Here is a 21,675-nt window from a genome sequence, read left to right as displayed (position 1 = left end):
GATTGCCTTGTGGAGGGAATAACTACACTGTTTATATTCGGCCATATTCCCAGTCATCTTTCCATGGTTAAATGCAGTGGTTCGCGCTTTCAGTTTTGCGCGAATGCCGCCATCTATCCAGGGTTTCTGGTTAGGGTAGGTTTTAATAGTCACAGTGGGTACAACATATCCAATGCACTTCCTTATAAACTCACTCACCGAATCCACGTATAAATTGATGTTATTCTCAGAGGCTGCCCGGAACTACAGAATTAATAATTCACTGACACATCCCTATTAGCTAGCATGTTACATAGTTGTCATTATTATTGTAATGATTACTTATATTTGTGCTTATTGAGAAAAAAAAACAGCAGCATAAATTTAAATATGTCCGGAAAGAAAAGAGTGCAATTTTATAAAACAGACAAACGTCCATGAAACTGCTGGAAATGTAGCAGTTCTCTCAGACCAAGGCACATGGTACTCCCCCCAAAAGAAAAATTGCCCCAAGGTCATCCAAGAGCACAGAAACCTGCACACACAGAAACACAAACACACAACCCTCTACCCTTTCCCACGCCATAGACTACCGATGTACTTGCAATATCAATACACTAAACCTGCCTATGTAAACTCCCATGTAATTACATGGTTTTAGTCCCATTTTATATAATGTGGAACAAACCCATCATCTTTTGGAAGTACATTGTGTTCATAGTAACCACCCACAGCCAGTACAGGCTTATAGGGCACTTGAGAAAACCGCCCCAAGCAAATAACCATTTAACCAGTTTCATCAGTGTTCTGGGAGACCTAGAAGACACCACAGGAAGGTAGAATATGGCCTTGTTTGGGCCTGGGACAATCCTTAAAGGCCAAATTCTGACCTATCTGTCTCCATAGAGGAACAGCCTCTCACTCCCTCATCTCCCCTGCCAGACAGGTTCTTGAGGTTCTCTTCTTGGGTCTAGGCCTAGGGAAAGAATAGTCATTTCCAAAACACGTCTCTGCTAAGTCAAAAAGCCAACTCTAAAGAACTGACCAAAACAGAGTTCCTAATGTAGTCTGTACTTTTTATACAGTAGGGTTTCCCCAAACTCAGTCCTGGTGTTCCCCCTGAGTGCACATTTAGTTTTTTGCCCTAACACTACACAGCTGATTCAAATGACCAACTCATCATCAAGCATTGACTATTTCAAATCAGCTGTGTAGTGCTAGGAGAAAACCAAAACTTGCACCCGGGGGGCAGGACAAAATTTGGGAAACCCTGGTCTAGAGCATTCCCTTATGGGGGCCGCAGGGATTCTCTCATGGGGATCACAGCTTGCTCATCACAATGCTTGGGAAAAGAAGTAAGCGGTGCCAAGAGTTAACAAACATGTTATTATTGGTGTAAACTCAGTTGATCTACTAATAAGTGAGATTACTTTCCGTTAGATCATAGGAACACTAGATCAAACCCCCAACAGATTTTTCAATGACTACAAAAACTAGCTTCAAAGACTGGAATCTCCGTTGTCACAAAAGAAGAAGTTATGTGGTATGTCCAGAGGCTGACAGTCAATATCTCCCTCTATATTTCTCAGAATGACTGGGTGAAACTGCCCACTGCTGAGGAGATAGTGTGGGTGGTGCTGCCTTATCTACGGCTGTAGGGTTGAGGGTGAGAAGCCATCTGGTATTCATTGGCAGTATGTGGTTTTCAGCTCCAGTCCAGTGTGATGGTGTGAGTAGACAAAGAAAAACTGTTTAGTGGTTGACTCAAATAGAGGCACGCAAGGTCAGGGTTGTATAGTGTTGACATTGGTACTGCTCAGTGTATGGTGCTTTTCTTAGTCTTGACAGAGATGAAGGGAGATTTATTTTAAGTCACACAGAACCTGATGCCGTTTTCTTCAATTGCACATGAAGTTCAGTCATGGCTGATTGCTGTCTGCAACAGGCTGTTTGTTCAGTGAAGGTTGTAGCGCTGGCAGGAAATGCTAATGCTTTCGTAATGTTAGCGTCTCTGATTTGGGGCGCCTCACTGCCAAGGCTTTCTGGGAACCTTCTCCGAGCTCCTTGGCAGTGTGAACAATATATTTGGATGCTATACAAAAAGGTGATAAACCAGCACTGGTCAATGAAACGAAACGAAACTCAGGTCTTACTGGAGGATGAGCCAACTGTACTCGCTAAAGAACAAACTACAACTGACAGCTCATAGAGCCCATAACAATTTCATGGTAAAGCCTCATTCATGGAAAGGACTTGCTGAAGACCAACTTCATCTTACGCGTTCAGATTTGATTCGCACATCGTATCTGGTAACAAACAGTCTAATTGTCTCTATAGCCTTCAGTTAATCTAGCTCTCTCTCGCCTCACTAAATCAATAAAACGCATGGTGTATGTGTCTTACTTGGCATCAACAATCTCGTAGAGCTTCTTAAGGAATTCAGGGTCCAGATGGTTATGTTCTCCGGTCAGAGTGTGGAAGTAAACCATTGCATACTCCTTCACTGTGATGTGGTCCATGACATGGATGAAGTACAGCAGGGCCTGCAGTGGAGACACATGGTGGAGCGGTCACGGCTTTCACACAGAGCAACAACATTCACCTGTATTCTATTGCACCACTAAAACTGTAACGTTCGTGATCTTTCCTGCGAATGAGGCCTGGTACCTTTTCCATGTCGATGAGGGTCACAGGAATATTTCTGCCAACAAGAACCATCACCGTCCTGCCACACATGTCAACACCTGTAGGAACACACACACACACACAATCACAGATTCTGGCCCAGTGGCCTGCCAGTGTTACTACACTGCCTCCTAGAGCAGACATGGGACAATTACACTCACTGAAACAGGAGGGTGTTATGAGCCCTACTTTATAATATCGCTATCGCTGAAAAATAAATACAAATGAATGAACCAAAGAACTAAATGAAACCGTGGGAACAGAGAGAATGAGGCAAGAGACAGTAAGAGAAAGAGGGAGAGCAGGAGATCCTGAGTGGTGCAGTGGTCTAAGGAACTGCATAGGGTTGGTCCTGGTCAGTCCTTGGATGGGAGACCAGATGCTGCTGGAGGGCCAGTAGGAGGCACTCTTTCCTCTGGTCTAAAAAATATCCCAATGCCCCAGGGCAGTGGCCCAGGGCAACCTACACACTGCCCTGTGTAGGGTGCCGTCTTTCGGATGGGACGTTAAACGGGTGTCCTGACTCTCTGAGGTCATTAAAGATCCCATTGCACTTATCGTAAGAGTAGGGATGTTAACCCCGGTGTCCTGGCTAAAATCCCAATCTGGCCCGCATACCATCACGGTCACCTGATCATCCCCAGCTTACAATTGGCTCATTCATCCCCCTCCTCTCCCCTGTAACTATTCCCCAGGTCGATGCTGTAAATGAGAACGTGTTCTCAGTCAACATACCTGGGGGAAAAAAAAATATATATATAAAAATCTCAGTGATAGAGGCGTCACTACAGACCCTGGTTCGATCCCAGGCTGTATCAAAACTGGCCGAGATTGGGAGTGCCATACAGCGGCGCACAATTCTCCCAGTGTCATCCGGGTTTGGCCGGGGTAGGCCGTCATTGTAAATAAGAATTTGTTCTTAACTGACTTGCCTAGTTAAATAAAGGTTAAAATAAATATGAGAATGAGAGTGAAAGTAACATCCTGTCATGACCACAGAGGCCATTTCATTACTGGCCATTTTTAATCCTGATAAAGAAAAATGAGAAAACGAATGATCTCCCCCTTGATGAGCTGGAAAAAGGATTTCCATCTCCAACACACACAAACAAAACACGCACGAACACACACTCTCTCGACTCACCAGTTTGATATAAGGCTTTCAGTGCTGCTATGTCAGACAAGTCTTCTGCCCTGGCTCGACATAACCAGCGGTTATAACTGCGACAACAGCAGAGGTTAACACATTATGTCAACACTCAGTATTGTACTGGCTTAGGGTGTACTGTAAATGTTGGTAAAACTAGGGTATAGGATGCATACCCTAAAGACCAATGTCACAAAATAAAATAAGATACTTTTTCAAAGTATTGTATTTAATTAAAATACATTTGCAAGTAGCTGGCTGAACAGAAACAACATTCTCTAACAGTTACAGAAACGTCTTACTTGCTATGACTGTGATATGTTGGTGTTCATCTACCTTCGTTAAATGCACTGTCACTCTGGATAAGAGTGTCTGCTAAATTCCCAAAATGTAAATGTGAAAATTAACAACTGCAAAGCACACTGGGTATTGGCATTGGCCTTGTTTCGGGGCAGAGCTCATTAGAATTATACTCAGCATACTTGGCAATTGTTCATTTTTACATATACATTTTGTTAATTTAGCAGACACTCGTATTACACCAGTGCCATCAGACTTTTGATACCAATGTAGGGTGAAAGGGGGCCATACAATTGTGAACCGCTAAAAAATAAAATGGTATAGAATTGTATTTTGAAAATACAAATTACAGCTTTCGAAAGTATCTTGTTACATAATACATTGGAGTGTAGTTCAGCTCAGTGAAATAAAACATATAAAACACTCAGAAGTAATTCAAATACGTAACAGAAATACTGCCCATCTCTGTACACAAGATGTGTTAAGCTCACTTTCTCTGATGCTGTTTGTGGATGGTTGCGTCAGACAGCTGGCCCTGCAGGATGAGTTTGCGCTGTTTGTCCACATCTCCCTCCATCCGGGCAAACGCATGATTCCCCACCTGGCCCAGGTCTGAGTCCAGAGTCTCCTCCTCACAGTCATCTACCCAGTACACATCATTCTATGAAAACTACTTCCAACTCTAAAATACATACAGTGGGGGGAAAAAAGTATTTGATCCCCTGCTGATTTTGTACGTTTGCCCACGGACAAAGAAATGATCAGTCTATAATTTTAATGGTAGGTTTATTTGAACAGTGAGAGACAGAATAACAACAAAGATATCCAGAAAAACACATGTCAAAAAAGTTATAAATTGATTTGCATTTTAATGAGGGAAATAAGTATTTGACCCCCTTTCAATCAGAAAGATTTCTGGCTCCCAGGTGTCTTTTATACAGGTAACGAGCTGAGATTAGGAGCACACTCTTAAAGGGAGTGCTCCTAATCTCAGCTTGTTACCTGTATAAAAGACACCTGTCCACAGAAGCAATCAATCAATCACTCAGATTCCAAACACTCCACCATGGCCAAGACCAAAGAGCTCTCCAAGGATGTCAGGGAAAAGATTGTAGACCTACACAAGGCTGGAATGGGCTACAAGACCATCGCCAAGCAGCTTGGTGAGAAGGTGACAACATTTGGTGCGATTATTCGCAAATGGAAGAAACACAAAAGAACTGTCCATATCCCTCGGCCTGGGGCTCCATGCAAGATCTCACCTCATGGGGTTGCAATGATCATGAGAACGGTGAGGAATCAGCCCAGAACTACACGGGAGGATCTTGTCAATGATCTGAAGGCAGCTGGGACCATAGTCCCCAAGAAAACAATTGGTAACACACTACGCCGTGAAGGACTGAAATCCTGCAGCGCCCGCAAGGTCCCCCTGCTCAAGAATACATATACATGCCCGTCTGAAGTTTGCCAATGAACAGCTGAATGATTCAGAGGACAACTGGGTGAAAGTGTTGTGGTCAGATGAGACCAAAATGGAGCTCTTTGGCATCAACTCAACTTGCCGTGTTTGGAGGAGGAGGAATGCTGACTATGACCCCAAGAACACCATCCCTACCGTCAAACATGGAGGTGGAAACATTAAGCTAAGGGGGTGTTTTTCTGCTAAGGGGACAGGACAACTTCACCGCATCAAAGGGACGATGGACAGGGCCATGTACAGTCAAATCTTAGGTGAGAACATCCTTCCCTCAGCCAGGGCATTGAAAATGGGTCGTGGATGGGTATTCCAGCACGACAATGACCCAAAACACACGGCCAAGGCAACAAAGGAGTGGCTCAAGAAGAAGCACATTAAGGTCCTGGAGTGGCCTAGCCAGTCTCCAGACCTTAATCCCATAGAAAATCTGTGGAGGGAGCTGAAGGTTCGAGTTGCCAAACGTCAGCCTCGAAACCTTAATGACTTGGAGAAGATCTGCAAAGAGGAGTGGGACAAAATCCCTCCTGAGATGTGTGCAAACCTGGTGGCCAACTACAAGAAACATCTGACCTCTGATTGCCAACAAGGGTTTTGCCACTAAGTACTAAGTCATGTTTTACAGAGGGGTCAAATACTTATTTCCCTCATTAAAATGCAAATCATTTTATAACATTTTTGACATGCGTTTTTCTGGATTTTTTTGTTGTTATTCTGTCTCTCACTGTTCAAATAAACCTACCATTAAAATTATAGACTGATCATGTCTTTGTAACTGGGCAAACGTACAAATTCAGCAGGGGATCAAATACTTTTTCCCCCCCACTGTAACATACTCTCAATGTTGTATCAACAAATATAATTTTTCAAAGCACTGCTGTGAAAAGCCACACAAACACACAAAATAAGCATGAAACATCACACTTCACATGTTCACTGGTTGTGAAACCGGGCCGGTCTCTCCGGTGTGTTTATTTAAATTGTCTAGTGTCTAGACCTTGGGCTGTCCTTTCCAGTCCTGAGTCATCCAGCCCAAGGCAAGAGAAACAGCTCATCCATGGCCCCTCTGGATTAGGCGGAATATGTGTGTGTGTGTGTTGATTCCAGTGTTTGTCATTGGGCCAGACTCACACACAGCCTGTTTGTCTTGGATCAACACCTCTGGGCCTGGAGCCCCATATGAACAACAGTCATCAAAAAAGAGGTACACACAATCTTGATACTAACACAAACATACACATGGCTAAAATGAACACAAGTGGCTAAAGTACACCAGTTCAGTACTATAGTTCAGTCCACAAACGCATAAAAAAAACAAAAAAAAACACCCTTACTGAAAGAGAAACATATTCAATACCCCAAAAAACAAGAGGGAGGCCATCTTGGATTCCTTTATTGAAGACATAGTGCCTTTTGTTATGTTCCAGCCTTATTCTAAAATGTATTAAATTGTTTTTTCCCCCTCATCAATCTACACACAATACCCCATAATGACAAAGCAAAAAACAGTTTAGACATTTTTGCTAAATTTATAAACATACCTGTATTTGTGGAGTTTTTCCCATTGTTCTCTGCAGATCCTCTCAAGCTCTGTAAGGTTGGATGGGGAGCGTTGCTGCACAGCTATTTTCAGGTCTCTCCAGATATTTTCGTTCGGGTTCAAGTCCGGGCTCTGGCTGGGCCACTCAAGACATTGAGACTTGTTCCGAAGCCACTCATGTGTTGTCTTGGCTGTGTGCTTATGGTTGTTGTCTTGTTGGAGGGTGAACCTTCGCTCCCAGTCTGAGGTCCTGAGCAGGTTCATCTTTCCCTTGATCCTGACTATTCTCCCAGTCCCTGCCGCTGGAAAACATCCCCACAGCATGATGCTGCCACCACCACCATGCTTCACCGTAGGGATGGTGCCAGGTTTCCTCCAGACGAGACGCTTGGCATTCAGGCCAAAGAGTTCAATCTTGGTTTTCATCAGACCAGAGAATCTTGTTTCTCATGGTCTGAGAGTCTTTAAGTGCCTTTTGGCTTCAGTCTGGCCACTCTACCATAAAGGCCTGATTGGTGGAGTTCTGCAGAGATGGTTGTCCTTCTGGAAGGTTCTCCCATCTCCACAGCAACTCTGGAACTCTGACAGAGTGACCATCGGAATCTTGGTCACCTCCCTGACCTAGAACCTTCTCCCCCGATTGCTCAGTTTGTCCGGATGGCCAGCTCCAGGAAGAGTCTTGGTGGTTTCAAACTTCTTCCATTTAAGAATGAGGGAAGCCACTATGTTCTTAGGGACCTTCAATGCTGCAGAAATGTTGTCATACCCTTCCCCAGATCCTTCGACCTCATGGCTTGGTTTTTGCTCTGACATGCACTGTCAACCGTGGAACCTTAGACAGGTGTGTGCCTTTCCAAATCATGTCCAATCAATTGAATTTACCACAGGTGGATTCCAATCAAGTTATAGAAACATCTCAAGGATGATCAACGAAAACAGGATGCACCTGAGCTCAACTTTGAGTCTCATAGCAAAGGGTCTGAATACTTAACCTACATAAGGTATTTCATTTATTTTATTTTGAATATATTTGATAACATTTCTTACAACCTGTTTTCACTTTGTCATTATGGGGTAGTGTGTGTATATTGCTGAGGAAAATGTTGTATTTAATGCATTTTAGAATAAGGCTGTAACAATGTGGAAAAAGTCAAGGGGTCTGAATACATTCTGAAGGCACTGTATGTCCTCCTTTCTGCAGTTACTGCACCTGCTCATTGGAAAATATTAAATCAACAGGAAGACATGCTTAATTTAACAATTTGATGGCTCCTAATGCCTTCCAATCTGACGTAAGATCCCTCACTCGGTATGTGTGCGCGCGCGCTTGTCGAGGATATGACTGAGATGTTCCACTGACTCGACTATGACAGATCATCCTCCATTCTTCTCCTATGTCCACTGAGTGTTTCTCCATGGACACAGAACCTAAACTAGGCAGCACTAGCTAGTTCTGTTCAGACTCCAGGAACTACAGCTGCTGCACAGGACTGCTGGTGGTAGCCGGTCTATTATCACCATTTGATATTTGAGATACTTCAAAGTAACCACCCTTGGCCTTGATAGCATCTTTGCATTCTCTCAACCAGCTTCATAGAAAGCATTTCAATTAACAGGTGTGCCTTGTTAAAAGTTCATTTGTGGAATTTCTTTCCTTAATGCATTTGAGCCAATCAGTTGTGTTGTGACAAGGTAGGGGTGGTATACAGAAGATAGCCCTATTTGGTAAAAGACCAAGTCCATATTATGTCAAGAACAGCTCAAACAAGCAAAGAAACGACAGTCCATCATTACTTTAAGACATGAAGGTCAGTCAATCCAGAAAACGTCAAGAACTTTCAAAGTTTGTTCAAGTGCTGTCCCAAAAACCATCAAGCACTATGATGAAACTGGGTCTCATCAGGACCGCCATAGGACAGGAAGACCCAGAGTTACCTCTGCTGCAGACGAAAAGTTAATTAGAGTTACCAGCCTCAGAAATTGCAGCCCAAATAAATGCTTCAGAGTTCAAGTAACAGACACATCTCAACATCAACTGTTCAGAGGCTGCGTGAATCAGGCCTTCATGGTCGAATTCCTGCAAAGAAACCACTACTAAAGAAAGAAGAGACTTGCTTGGGCCAAGAAACACGAGCAATAGAGATTACACTGGTGGAAATCTGTCCTTTGGTCTGATGAGTCCAAATTGGAGATTTTATGTTCCAACCGCCGTGTCTTTGTGAGACGCAGAGTAGGTGAACAGATGATCTCCACATGTGTGGTTCCCACCGTGAAGCATGGAGGAGGAGTTGTGATTGTGTGGGAGTGCTTTGCTGGTGACACGGTCTGTGATACATTTACAATTCAAGGCACACTTTACCAGCATGTCGACCACAGCATTCTGCAGCGATACGCCTCCCATATGGTTTGCGCTTAGTGGGACTATCATTTGTTTTTCAACAGGACAATAACCTAACACACCTCCAGACTGTGCAAGGGCTATTTGACCAAGAAGGAGAGTGATGAGTGCTGCATCAGATGACCTGGACTCCACAATTACCCGACCTCAACCCAATTGAGATGGTTTGGGATGAGGTGGACCGCAGAGTGAAGGAAAAGCAAGTGCTCAGCAACACTTTTTTGGTAACTACATGATTCCATATGTGTAATTTCATAGTTTTGATGTCGTCACTATTATTCTACAATGTAGAAAATAGTAAAATAAAGAAAAACCCTTGAATAAGTAGGTGTGTCCAAACTTTTGATTGGTACTGTACATGGAATGGAAGAGGTTACTATGTACTATGATAAACATATTGAAACCATATTCAGTTTTACAGCTAGGAGATTAGTTGCACCTAGTGGGTTGTGGGAAATGTAGTCTTACCTTCCAGACTGCCTGGTTTCTCAGCGATGCGGATCTGTCTCTCTGGGACTACAGGCTCACCCTCCGAGTTGCCAATGTCGGCAGGGATTAGGGGCAGGCTGGCGCGCTCCTCTTCCTCAGAACGAGGGTAGTAGAGAGGAAGCAGCTTCCTGTATGTAGGCTAAGACACATATACAAAAACGAATGTTAAACACACATATATAAAATAATGCCACACACCCGCACATGCTTTCTAACACAAAAACCCTCAGTTTCCCCAGACTGATATAAAAATAATAAACGTACTCTCCTTATCAATAAAATAGTTGGTCTGTTGTGTCTGCCATCTTTTGACATGAATAATTACCTCATACTGGAACACTCATGTCATCTTTGAAATATTTTACGTTCTCTACGAATAACAAATTAGTGAATAATCACAATAAACCATGGAAACATGGCCTTTGAAACACATGCTCCAAACATTACCTTGAGTTCAGTTACACTCCAGAAAATGTTGGTTGCCCTAAGAATAAGCCAGTACATTTACGTGCACATAAACCTAGGAATGTGTAAAACATGGAAGGTATGTGCAGAAGAATATAAGAACACACCTCTTCCATATCCGTCACAGCGAACACCACCATCTCTATGCTCTTTCCATGGTTCTCGAGAAACCGGCGAACCGTTCCTGCAAAAAAAAAAAAAAAAAAAAAAATGTTACACACTCCAGACACAGTCATATGTTTCACATAGGTCAGGGGTCATGGATGAGTTATGAAACATCATGCCAGTATGAATAGTTGCAAGGCTGGAAAGTGTTGATTGTTTGAAATATCTGGGATTAAGTATTGATTCTGAATCTTTTGGAAAGCATATTTATTATATTAGAAAAACAGTTAACTATAAGCTTTGTTTACTACACAGATCTAATAATTGTTTTACTATATCCATTTAAAAGGCCTTAGTAACCTGAATGCAGCATCCTATCATAGACTATGGTGACATCATCTACCAAAACACAACCAAGACCTTACGAATTAGATGTAATTTATAACAAATCTTTGCCGATTCATTATTGGATGCAATTATAAGACACATCATTAAACAATGTATGAATCACTTACTCAAACAGAAGACAACTGCATTGGTACCAATTTATTTTGAAATCTATCAACTTAAAAATGGCCCTGTTTATATATTAAGGAACACCTAACGATACAAGACTCACAGTACTGCTTTCGACACTTCATGAGATTGGCATAAGATCTTTCAGATACAAACTGACTGGAATCAATTACCTATAGAAATCAGTACATTAATAATCACTAAATTAATATAAGAAAGCCCTTTTTTAAATGCGAAGAACAAACTGTTTTTAGCTAACAAAAACATCACCATGTGGAGATTTTTGTAAATATATATACACACACACATATATACAGAACAAAAATACAAAACGCAACATGCAACAATTTCAACTATTTTTTCCAACGAGTTCATATAAGGAAAATCAGTCAAATTAAATAAACAGAAATACTCCTCAGTTTCGTTAGCTGTCCGGGAGGCTGGTATCAGACGATCCCACAGGTGAAGATGCTGGATGTGGAGATCCTGGGCTGGCGTGGTTACATGTGGTCTGCGGTTGTGAGCCGGGTGGACGTACTGCCAAATTCTCTTAAAAACGATGTTGGAGGCGGCTTATGGTAGAGAAATGAACATTAAATTCTCTGGCAACAGCTCTGGTGGACATTCCTGCAGTCAGCATGCCAATTGCACACACCCTCAAAACGTGAGACAGCTGTTGCATTGTGTTGTGTGACAAAACTGCACATTTTAGAGCGGCCTTTTTATTTTCCCCAGCACAAGGTGCACCTGTGTAATGATCATGCTGTTTAATCAGATTCTTGATATGCCACACCTGTCAGGTGGATGGAGTATCTGGGCAAAGGAGAAATGCTCACTAACAGGGATGTAAACAAATTTGTGCACAACATTTGAGAGAAATAAACGTTTTGTGCTAATGGAACATTTATTGGATCTTTTATTTCAGCTCATGAAATATGGGACCAACACTTTACATGTTGCGTTTATATTTTTGGTCAGTATTTGTATGCATGCATATATACATATCAGGGATGGGAAACTGGCAGCCAATTTCCAAAGACTAAAAATAAATATATATACACCCAGTATATTTTTCTCTCCACCCCATGGCAAAATGAGTAGAATTGCATGAAATGTGTTATAAAAATGCAAAATGTCCTCTACACCCCTTGGGGGGGGTTGTATTGGTAGTTGTAGCAGTAGTTGTATTGGTAGTTTAATTGATATTTGTAGCAGTAGTTGTATTGGTTATATTGGTAGTTGTAGCAGTAGTTGTATTGGTAGTTTAATTGATATTTGTAGCAGTAGTTGTATTAGTTACATTGGTAGTTGTAGCAGTAGTTGTATTGGTAGTTTAATTGATATTTGTAGCAGTAGTTGTATTAGTTACATTGGTAGTTGTAGCAGTAGTTGTATTGGTAGTTTAATTGATATTTGTAGCAGTAGTTGTATTGGTAGTTTAATTGATATTTGTAGCAGTAGTTGTATTGGTAGTTTAATTGATATTTGTAGCAGTAGTTGTATTGGTAGTTTAATTGGTAGTTGTAGCAGTAGTTGTATTGGTAGTTTAATTGATATTTGTAGCAGTAGTTGTATTGGTAGTTTAATTGATATTTGTAGCAGTAGTTGTATTGGTAGTTTAATTGATATTTGTAGCAGTAGTTGTATTGGTAGTTTAATTGATATTTGTAGCAGTAGTTGTATTGGTAGTTTAATTGATATTTGTAGCAGTAGTTGTATTGGTAGTTTAATTGATATTTGTAGCAGTAGTTGTATTGGTAGTTTAATTGATATTTGTAGCAGTAGTTGTATTGGTAGTTTAATTGATATTTGTAGCAGTAGTTGTATTGGTAGTTTAATTGATATTTGTAGCAGTAGTTGTATTGGTAGTTTAATTGATATTTGTAGCAGTAGTTGTATTGGTAGTTTAATTGATATTTGTAGCAGTAGTTGTATTGGTAGTTTAATTGATATTTGTAGCAGTAGTTGTATTGGTAGTTTAATTGATATTTGTAGCAGTAGTTGTATTGGTAGTTTAATTGATATTTGTAGCAGTAGTTGTATTGGTAGTTTAATTGATATTTGTAGCAGTAGTTGTATTGGTAGTTTAATTGATATTTGTAGCAGTAGTTGTATTAGTTATATTGGTAGTTGTAGCAGTAGTTGTATTAGTTATATTGGTAGTTGTAGCAGTAGTTGTATTAGTTATATTGGTAGTTGTAGCAGTAGTTGTATTGGTTATATTGGTAGTTGTAGCAGTAGTTGTATTGGTTATATTGGTAGTTGTAGCAGTAGTTGTATTGGTAGTTTAATTGATATTTGTAGCAGTAGTTGTATTAGTTACATTGGTAGTTGTAGCAGTAGTTGTATTGGTAGTTTAATTGATATTTGTAGCAGTAGTTGTATTAGTTATATTGGTAGTTGTAGCAGTAGTTGTATTGGTAGTTTAATTGGTAGTTGTAGCAGTAGTTGTATTGGTAGTTTAATTGGTAGTTGTAGCAGTAGTTGTATTGGTAGTTTAATTGGTAGTTGTAGCAGTAGTTGTATTGGTAGTTTAATTGGTAGTTGTAGCAGTAGTTGTATTGGTAGTTTAATTGATATTTGTAGCAGTAGTTGTATTGGTAGTTTAATTGATATTTGTAGCAGTAGTTGTATTGGTAGTTTAATTGATATTTGTAGCAGTAGTTGTATTGGTAGTTTAATTGATATTTGTAGCAGTAGTTGTATTGGTAGTTTAATTGATATTTGTAGCAGTAGTTGTATTGGTAGTTTAATTGATATTTGTAGCAGTAGTTGTATTGGTAGTTTAATTGATATTTGTAGCAGTAGTTGTATTGGTAGTTTAATTGATATTTGTAGCAGTAGTTGTATTGGTAGTTTAATTGATATTTGTAGCAGTAGTTGTATTGGTAGTTTAATTGATATTTGTAGCAGTAGTTGTATTGGTAGTTTAATTGATATTTGTAGCAGTAGTTGTATTGGTAGTTTAATTGATATTTGTAGCAGTAGTTGTATTGGTAGTTTAATTGATATTTGTAGCAGTAGTTGTATTGGTAGTTTAATTGATATTTGTAGCAGTAGTTGTATTGGTAGTTTAATTGATATTTGTAGCAGTAGTTGTATTGGTAGTTTAATTGATATTTGTAGCAGTAGTTGTATTGGTAGTTTAATTGATATTTGTAGCAGTAGTTGTATTGGTAGTTTAATTGATATTTGTAGCAGTAGTTGTATTGGTAGTTTAATTGATATTTGTAGCAGTAGTTGTATTGGTAGTTTAATTGATATTTGTAGCAGTAGTTGTATTGGTAGTTTAATTGATATTTGTAGCAGTAGTTGTATTGGTAGTTTAATTGATATTTGTAGCAGTAGTTGTATTGGTAGTTTAATTGATATTTGTAGCAGTAGTTGTATTGGTAGTTTAATTGATATTTGTAGCAGTAGTTGTATTGGTAGTTTAATTGATATTTGTAGCAGTAGTTGTATTAGTTATATTGGTAGTTGTAGCAGTAGTTGTATTAGTTATATTGGTAGTTGTAGCAGTAGTTGTATTAGTTATATTGGTAGTTGTAGCAGTAGTTGTATTAGTTATATTGGTAGTTGTAGCAGTAGTTGTATTGGTTATATTGGTAGTTGTAGCAGTAGTTGTATTGGTTATATTGGTAGTTGTAGCAGTAGTTGTATTGGTTATATTGGTAGTTGTAGCAGTAGTTGTATTGGTTATATTGGTAGTTGTAGCAGTAGTTGTATTGGTTATATTGGTAGTTGTAGCAGTAGTTGTATTGGTTATATTGGTAGTTGTAGCAGTAGTTGTATTGGTAGTTTAATTGGTAGTTGTAGCAGTAGTTGTATTAGTTATATTGGTAGTTGTAGCAGTAGTTGTATTGGTAGTTTAATTGATATTTGTAGCAGTAGTTGTATTAGTTATATTGGTAGTTGTAGCAGTAGTTGTATTGGTAGTTTAATTGATATTTGTAGCAGTAGTTGTATTAGTTATATTGGTAGTTGTAGCAGTAGTTGTATTGGTAGTTTAATTGATATTTGTAGCAGTAGTTGTATTGGTAGTTTAATTGATATTTGTAGCAGTAGTTGTATTAGTTATATTGGTAGTTGTAGCAGTAGTTGTATTGGTTATATTGGTAGTTGTAGCACTAGTTGTATTGGTAGTTTAATTGATATTTGTAGCAGTAGTTGTATTAGTTATATTGGTAGTTGTAGCAGTAGTTGTATTAGTTATATTGGTAGTTGTAGCAGTAGTTGTATTGGTAGTTTAATTGATATTTGTAGCAGTAGTTGTATTAGTTATATTGGTAGTTGTAGCAGTAGTTGTATTGGTAGTTTAATTGATATTTGTAGCAGTAGTTTTTATTAGTTGTATTTGTAGATCAACAACTTTTAATTTGCTGTTAATGTAAGTTTTTGTTTTAAAATATTATTACTTAATTGTTAGTAGTTGCCATATTATTATTTTTTCTAAGTATTGTTTGTTTGAGTTTATTTCATATGGATACTCTTGAAAACGAGATGATGCATCTCAAGAGATCGCATCCTGCAAAATTTCTAACAAATAAATAATAGTTGACAGCCACATATGAGCTACTTAAAATGATGTGACATGGTGTACTGTACGCTACTGTATGAGAGATCATTATTAGTGAATGTGTGCTGTGTGTGTGTGTGTGTGTGCGCGTCTTACTGAAGGCGATGTGTGTGGCGTCCTCTAGTGCGTATCCTCTCTTAGTTGTGCTTACCACACAGAAGGCCACAGATGCCATGGCCTGCTCTCTGCAGAGACACAAACATCAGCTCTCACACAACTCCACATACTAACAGTACACACCACAAACCCCCATTCAATTGACAGTACAGTACACACCACAAACACAGTAAATAGCTTTTACGAAAAACATGAGGTTAATGGGCAGTAAGGGAGCACCTCATGCTCCACACAGACGTGTTATGTGGGGAGTAAACACTTGTGTGTGTGAACAAGCTGTGATGTAATCAACAGGCCTGCTGTCCCAGTCACACCTAGCGGAATGCAGCTAGCCAAATGAACACGAGGTGGAACACAGAACAATGTGATGTACTTATGCAATACAGTCAACTTCATGTAGACTAATGATGAGTTAATGTCTTACTTGGCGAGCTGCATGACGTTCCTATAGCAGCTGTACAGTGAGCTCTCAGCAGCTGTCCTGTACTTGGCTTTGTACTTGGGGCCCACCGTGTGGATAATAAAGCGTGCCGCCAGGTTAAAGCCTTTGGTCATTTTCGCCTCGCCTGTCCGACATCCTGTGGATAAGCTCATATACATGAATACACACATACAGGTAATACAGGAGTATATCCCACACAAAACACACAAATATAACATTCTTCACCATGAACAAAGGGATTTGCATAGCAACACACACAGCAACAAGACCCAATCTAACACTTTTTTTCCTGTTTGAATATTAGCAAGTGGTATAAAAAGCTGACAGTAATGTGTTTGTCTCCAGTGCTCACATTATGTTAACACATTACATTCATTTTGACAGCATAACACAAGGTCATGTTCAGTAGACACAAACCAATAGGAGAAGTTGGACAACGAAAATAAGCATTCTGATTGATCAAGTTGATATAGTACCTCATCCATGTCAAAATATTTTCTCTTGTTTTGTGCCGACTAAGTGCAACCCAGGCATGTTGTCCTTGACCTGATAACTCAGTGGTGCCCCCTACCGTTCAGTTTGAGCAGCTCATCTCGAAGCTCAGGCCCAGCGTGTAAGAGGATGCTCTCAGAGATGGGGTTTTTGTCCGTCAGAGTCTCGTTACTCGTGTTGACAATCGCTGTGCAGTTCAGCAGGGCCACATCGCCATTACTTGAGAGGAGACAGCAGAAAGAAAGAGGGTTAGATATTTTAAGTCTGTATTGGTCGTAGAGTATGAGGTTGGAGCTTGCGTATCTCGCTTTGACATTTATGGATGATTAACACAACAGTTTAAGTTTGACTACAGGTGTGTTTACTGAGTTAAAATCCTGCCAACAGGGCTTAGCAGGGCTCTACAGTGCGACCATTTTGCTCGCTTATGCGCCTAAATATTTTACTGTGCAACCTGGAATTTGTATTTAGGTGCACCAGTGTGCCTAGAAAAATGAAGGATTCTAGCTTTAACACCTCAAATATTTGTCATTGTGCTCCTAAATTGCTTTCTGTGCGCTTCCATTTTTCAACTTAGACGCACACGTGCTCCTTGTAAAAAAGGTCAGCGGATAGCCCTGCTTTGTCAAACTCTAAAAGGGGAACTACTCAAGCAGTTAAGTTGGTACTGAGTCATGACATCCTTAGGCTTATTTCTCAATGACTGAAGACTATGACAACCTTGACACGGGTTGTGCAGATCAGTAGACAGCCGAGCTACTGAAATAACAAAGAAGACGCACGATCAGGTTTACAGTGATGTTTCACTTCACTTAAATGCTGGAGCTAGCAAACAGCCAATGGACAAGTCATAATGATTTATTCCTCACTACATCGGCATAATCACAGCAGTACGACCTCAAAAAGGTTGGCTGTGAACAAGCTAAGTATTGTAGGCCTTGTTGTACACACCTGCAGGGGTTAAAGCAAAAATAAACCCCATGAATGAAACTTAAGTCGAGCTCAGATAGATTGTCTGCGGGGCCAAGTTAAACACCCCTTTCATGTAAAAAAAAAAGTAATGACCATCATACCTTTAGGGAAAAAATATCATTTTGTACATGTATTAAACAGAGTTTGACCAATTCCAGTCCTTTTCAATTGAAAATATACATAGATCCTAAAAATAAATAAAAAAATCTTCCCAAAAAAATCCATATGACAAAAATCCATCACAGTGACGGAGAACTTTAACCTCTGCACTTGGGGTTATCGTTGTTGATCCTTGCGCAAAGGGAGTGCAAGTCAATCAAGACACTGTGTCAAGTCCTGAAAAATCAGTAACAGAAAAGTGATTTTCCTAAGACCTGTGTAAAAAGGCCTAAGTTCAGTCGTCTGTTCCTTTAACAACAGCAGGAATGTGAAGAGGGCTTGAGGCCACCTGGGTACAAAGGTCTTACTGAGAGAATCCTACTAGTGGAACCTCTGGACACATCATGTGCTCAGCCTCGCTCCACAAAGAGGATTTATGAGGTAGGGTCTAGAATGCCCATGTGGAGAGAGTGAGAGAGTGGTGCATGGAGCAATAACAGAATCACAAGGCACAAGAAGCCAGGGATTCAACTTGAGAGAGCTTATTGCTGTCAACAAAGGCATTTGTTAAGAGTTTTGCGATTATGAATGTATGAGAAAATGAGAGACCAAATGATAGAGAAGTGGTATTAGAGATAGAGGTCCAGTCAGTGTGCGTACTCACTAGAGCACTATCTTCCTGTTGATGTCCTCTCTGTAGGGAAAAGGGGAGGGGAAGGCCTCCTGGCTGACCAGGCTGTCAGTGTACTCCTTCTCTGTCTCCTCTCCCTCAGGGTCTGGCTGCCGCTCCCAGGTGGACAGAGTCTGTACCTCCACAAACTGAGAGCGTGCTCCCAGAGGATCCATTCCTGCACTTCGCTGGCCTACACCTCAATGCTCCCCACTGCAAACAAAGCCAGAGAAAGACATTAAAGTGCATATATCAGTGTCCACTGTCCAAGATCCAAATAGGAGCAGCTATGACAAGGACCAGCAGACAGTCACAAGTGGTGAATACATGTGTGTTTACAAATGGTCTGGTGGTTTCAGTGTTCATCATTCAGTAGGTTAAAAGTAGCAATAACAACCCATTTTGTAGAGCAAAAGCATTTTAACACAATCAAAGAAAGGCTTTGTTCTGACAGCTTAAAAATACACTGAACAAAATCAAAATGCAGCATTTTCAAAGATTTTACTGAGTTACAGTTCATATAAGGAAATCAGTTTATTTCAATAAATTCATTAGGCTCTAATCTATGGATTTCACATGACTGGGAATACAGTTATGCATCTGTTGGTCACAGAAGTAGGGGCGTGGATAGGGTTGCACATTTTGCGGAATATTCAGAGGTGGAAACTTTCCACAGGAATATATCAGAATTAATATTAATACCATTTAAAATGTAGATGTTTATTGCATTGGATATATTTACCATATCATATGGAGACAGAAACATAAACATACCTTATAAGTAGACGTAATTGCAAATGATTAAATCCTTCCAAAATCAATAAATAAAACAATTCAGTTTTGAATTGAAATTTTATTAAATGAGTTGACTCTTCACTGAACAAAAGAAAGGGAATATTGAATGATCCCCAATGATCCATCGCATCTCCCAAAAACGTTTTCAACATACATCTGTAAAATTATAGTCTAGAAACTAAAGCTTTGGTTGTCTTCCTCTCAGGCTTCCATGTCTTCTCCCTGGACCTCTTCAATGTCCACCTCTTGAACATCAGACTGAGGCCTCATCTTCACTGTCACTTTCCAACCTTGTTGAGGATGGCTCGTTGTCAGGTTCAAAAATCCTCAAATTTGCCCGGATGGCCACCAATTTTTCAACCCTTGTATTGGTCAGCCTGTTGTGAGCTTTGGTGTGTGTGTTCCCAAACAAGGACCAGCTGCGCTCTGAGGTGGCTGATGGTGGGATTTGGAGGATGATGTAGGCAACAGGGGAAAGATCCTCAGATCCACAAAGTCCCTTCCACCAGGTGGCTGATGAGATATGTTGGCACGACTGTCATACTGTATCTCCATCCCAAAGCCCTTGCTTGGAAGTGTACTTCGCCAGACTGCCAAGAACCTCGCCCTCATCCAGGCCAAGGTGGCGAGACACGGTAGTGATGACACCATAGGCCTTGTTGATCTCTGCACCAGACAGGATGCTCTTGCCAGCATACTTGGGGTCCAACATGTAAGCTGCGGCATGTATGGGCTTCAGGCAGAAGTCTTCACGCTTTTTGATGCATTTCAGAACTGCTTGGAGCAACAGTGAAGTGGGCAGGGCAGTACAGATTTCTTCTCTTACATCTGCAAGCAGAGTCTGAACATCAGACAGGATGGCATTGTCTCCATCAATCAGTGCAATGGCTACTGCTATAGGTTTCAGGAGTTTCAGGCTGCTTACCACTTTCTCCCAAAATACATCATCCAGGAGGATCCTCTTGATGGGGCTGTCCATATCGGCAGACTGTGATACAGCCATTTCTTGGAGAGACTCCTTTCCCTCCAGGAGACTGTCAAACATGATGACAACACCACCCCAATGGGTGTTGCTGGGCAGCTTCAATGTGGTGCTCTGATTCTTCTCACTTTGCTTGGTGACGTAGATTGCTGTTGTAACTTGATGACCCTTCACATACCTAGCCATTTCCTTGGCTCTTTTGTAGAGTGTATCCATTGTTCAGTGCCACAATGTCCTTGAGGAGCAGATTCAATGCATGAGTAGCACAGCAAATGGATGTGATGTGAGGGTAGGACTCCTCCACTTTAGACCAAGCAGACTTCGTGTTCGCATCATTGTCTGTCACCACCAGTGCAAATACCTCCTGTGGTCCAAGGTCATTGATGACTGCCTTCAGCTCACCTGAAATGTAGAGACCGGTGTGTCTGTTGTCCCTTGTCTGTGCTCTTGTAGAATACTGGTTGAGGGGTGGAGATGATGTAGTTAATTATTTCTTGCCCACAAACATTCGACCACGCATAAGAGAGGATTACAATACAGTCTGCTTTCTCTATGATTTGCTTGACCTTCAATTGAACTCTGTTGAACTCTGCATCCAACAAATTAGTAGATAAAGCATGTCTGGTTGGAAGGGTGTAGGCTGGGTGAAGAACATTTAGAAATCTCTTCCAATGCACATTGCCTGTGAGCATCAGAGATGAACCAGTTGCATGCACAACTCGAGCAAGACATTCATCAGCATTTCTCTGACTACGTTCCTCCATGGAGTCAAAAAAACTTCTAATTCCAGGAGGACCATGAGCAGTTGCTATTGATAAGGTGTCTGATACATCATTTTCACCTCGAATAGAAGTAGAGGGACTTTTGCCAGAGGTTGCTTGTTGTGAGCGCCGAGGGAACTTTATGCACTTGGCCAGATGATTCTGTATCTCTGCCGGGGCGGCAGGTAGCCTAGTGGTTAGACCGTTGGACTAGTAAACGAAAGGTTGCAAGATCGAATCCCTGAGCTGACAAGGTAAAAATCTGTCATTCTGCCCCTGAAAAAGGCAGTTAACCCACTGTTCCTAGGCCGTCATTGAAAATAAGAATTTGTTCTTAACTGACTTGCCTAGTTAAATAAAGGTAAAATAAATAAATAAATAAATATATATATATATATATATATATGGCACAGTATTTGCAAATGTACACAGCTTTTCCTTCTACATTAGCTGCAGTGAAATGTCTCCACACATCAGATAGTACCCGTGGTATTTTCCTGTAAAGATTAGAAAAAACGAGTAAAAATAAAAAAATACAACTCCATGTACAGATAAATAGTTAGGCAGTTAGATTAAACAACTCCTTTGTATGATGAATGTTTCAAAATGAAACATGTATGGCAACAGGTGAATTAACACTCCTCAATTAGCAGGCTCAAGCAAGCTAAAAC

General features: G+C 40.4%; 1 protein-coding gene across 4 annotated transcripts in view; it reads right to left on the bottom strand.

Annotated features, from left to right (window-relative positions):
- LOC106586605 (ganglioside-induced differentiation-associated protein 2) overlaps positions 1-21,675 on the bottom strand; it is a 34,195-nt gene that overhangs the window by 10,894 nt on the left and 1,626 nt on the right. For 3 of the 4 annotated variants that reach the window (XM_014174068.2, XM_045707863.1, XM_014174067.2), the window contains exons 2-11: positions 18,461-18,679; positions 16,805-16,944; positions 16,216-16,369; positions 15,771-15,859; positions 10,585-10,661; positions 9,992-10,151; positions 4,603-4,753; positions 3,809-3,885; positions 2,647-2,723; positions 2,383-2,522 (exon numbers count right to left, since the gene is read on the bottom strand). In XM_014174068.2, coding sequence (XP_014029543.1) covers positions 2,383-2,522; positions 2,647-2,723; positions 3,809-3,885; positions 4,603-4,753; positions 9,992-10,151; positions 10,585-10,661; positions 15,771-15,859; positions 16,216-16,369; positions 16,805-16,944; positions 18,461-18,642 — 1,247 coding nt within the window. In that variant the 5' untranslated portion in view covers positions 18,643-18,679. The remainder of the gene's footprint in view (positions 1-2,382; positions 2,523-2,646; positions 2,724-3,808; positions 3,886-4,602; positions 4,754-9,991; positions 10,152-10,584; positions 10,662-15,770; positions 15,860-16,215; positions 16,370-16,804; positions 16,945-18,460; positions 18,680-21,675) is intronic. The other variant, XM_014174069.2, reaches the window with a different exon arrangement.

This window comes from Salmo salar, chromosome ssa25 (genome assembly GCF_905237065.1).
Source record: "Salmo salar chromosome ssa25, Ssal_v3.1, whole genome shotgun sequence".
Lineage (NCBI taxonomy): Eukaryota > Metazoa > Chordata > Actinopteri > Salmoniformes > Salmonidae > Salmo > Salmo salar.
Note: the sequence above shows the minus strand (reverse complement) of the source record. Positions and strands in the feature narration are given on the sequence as shown.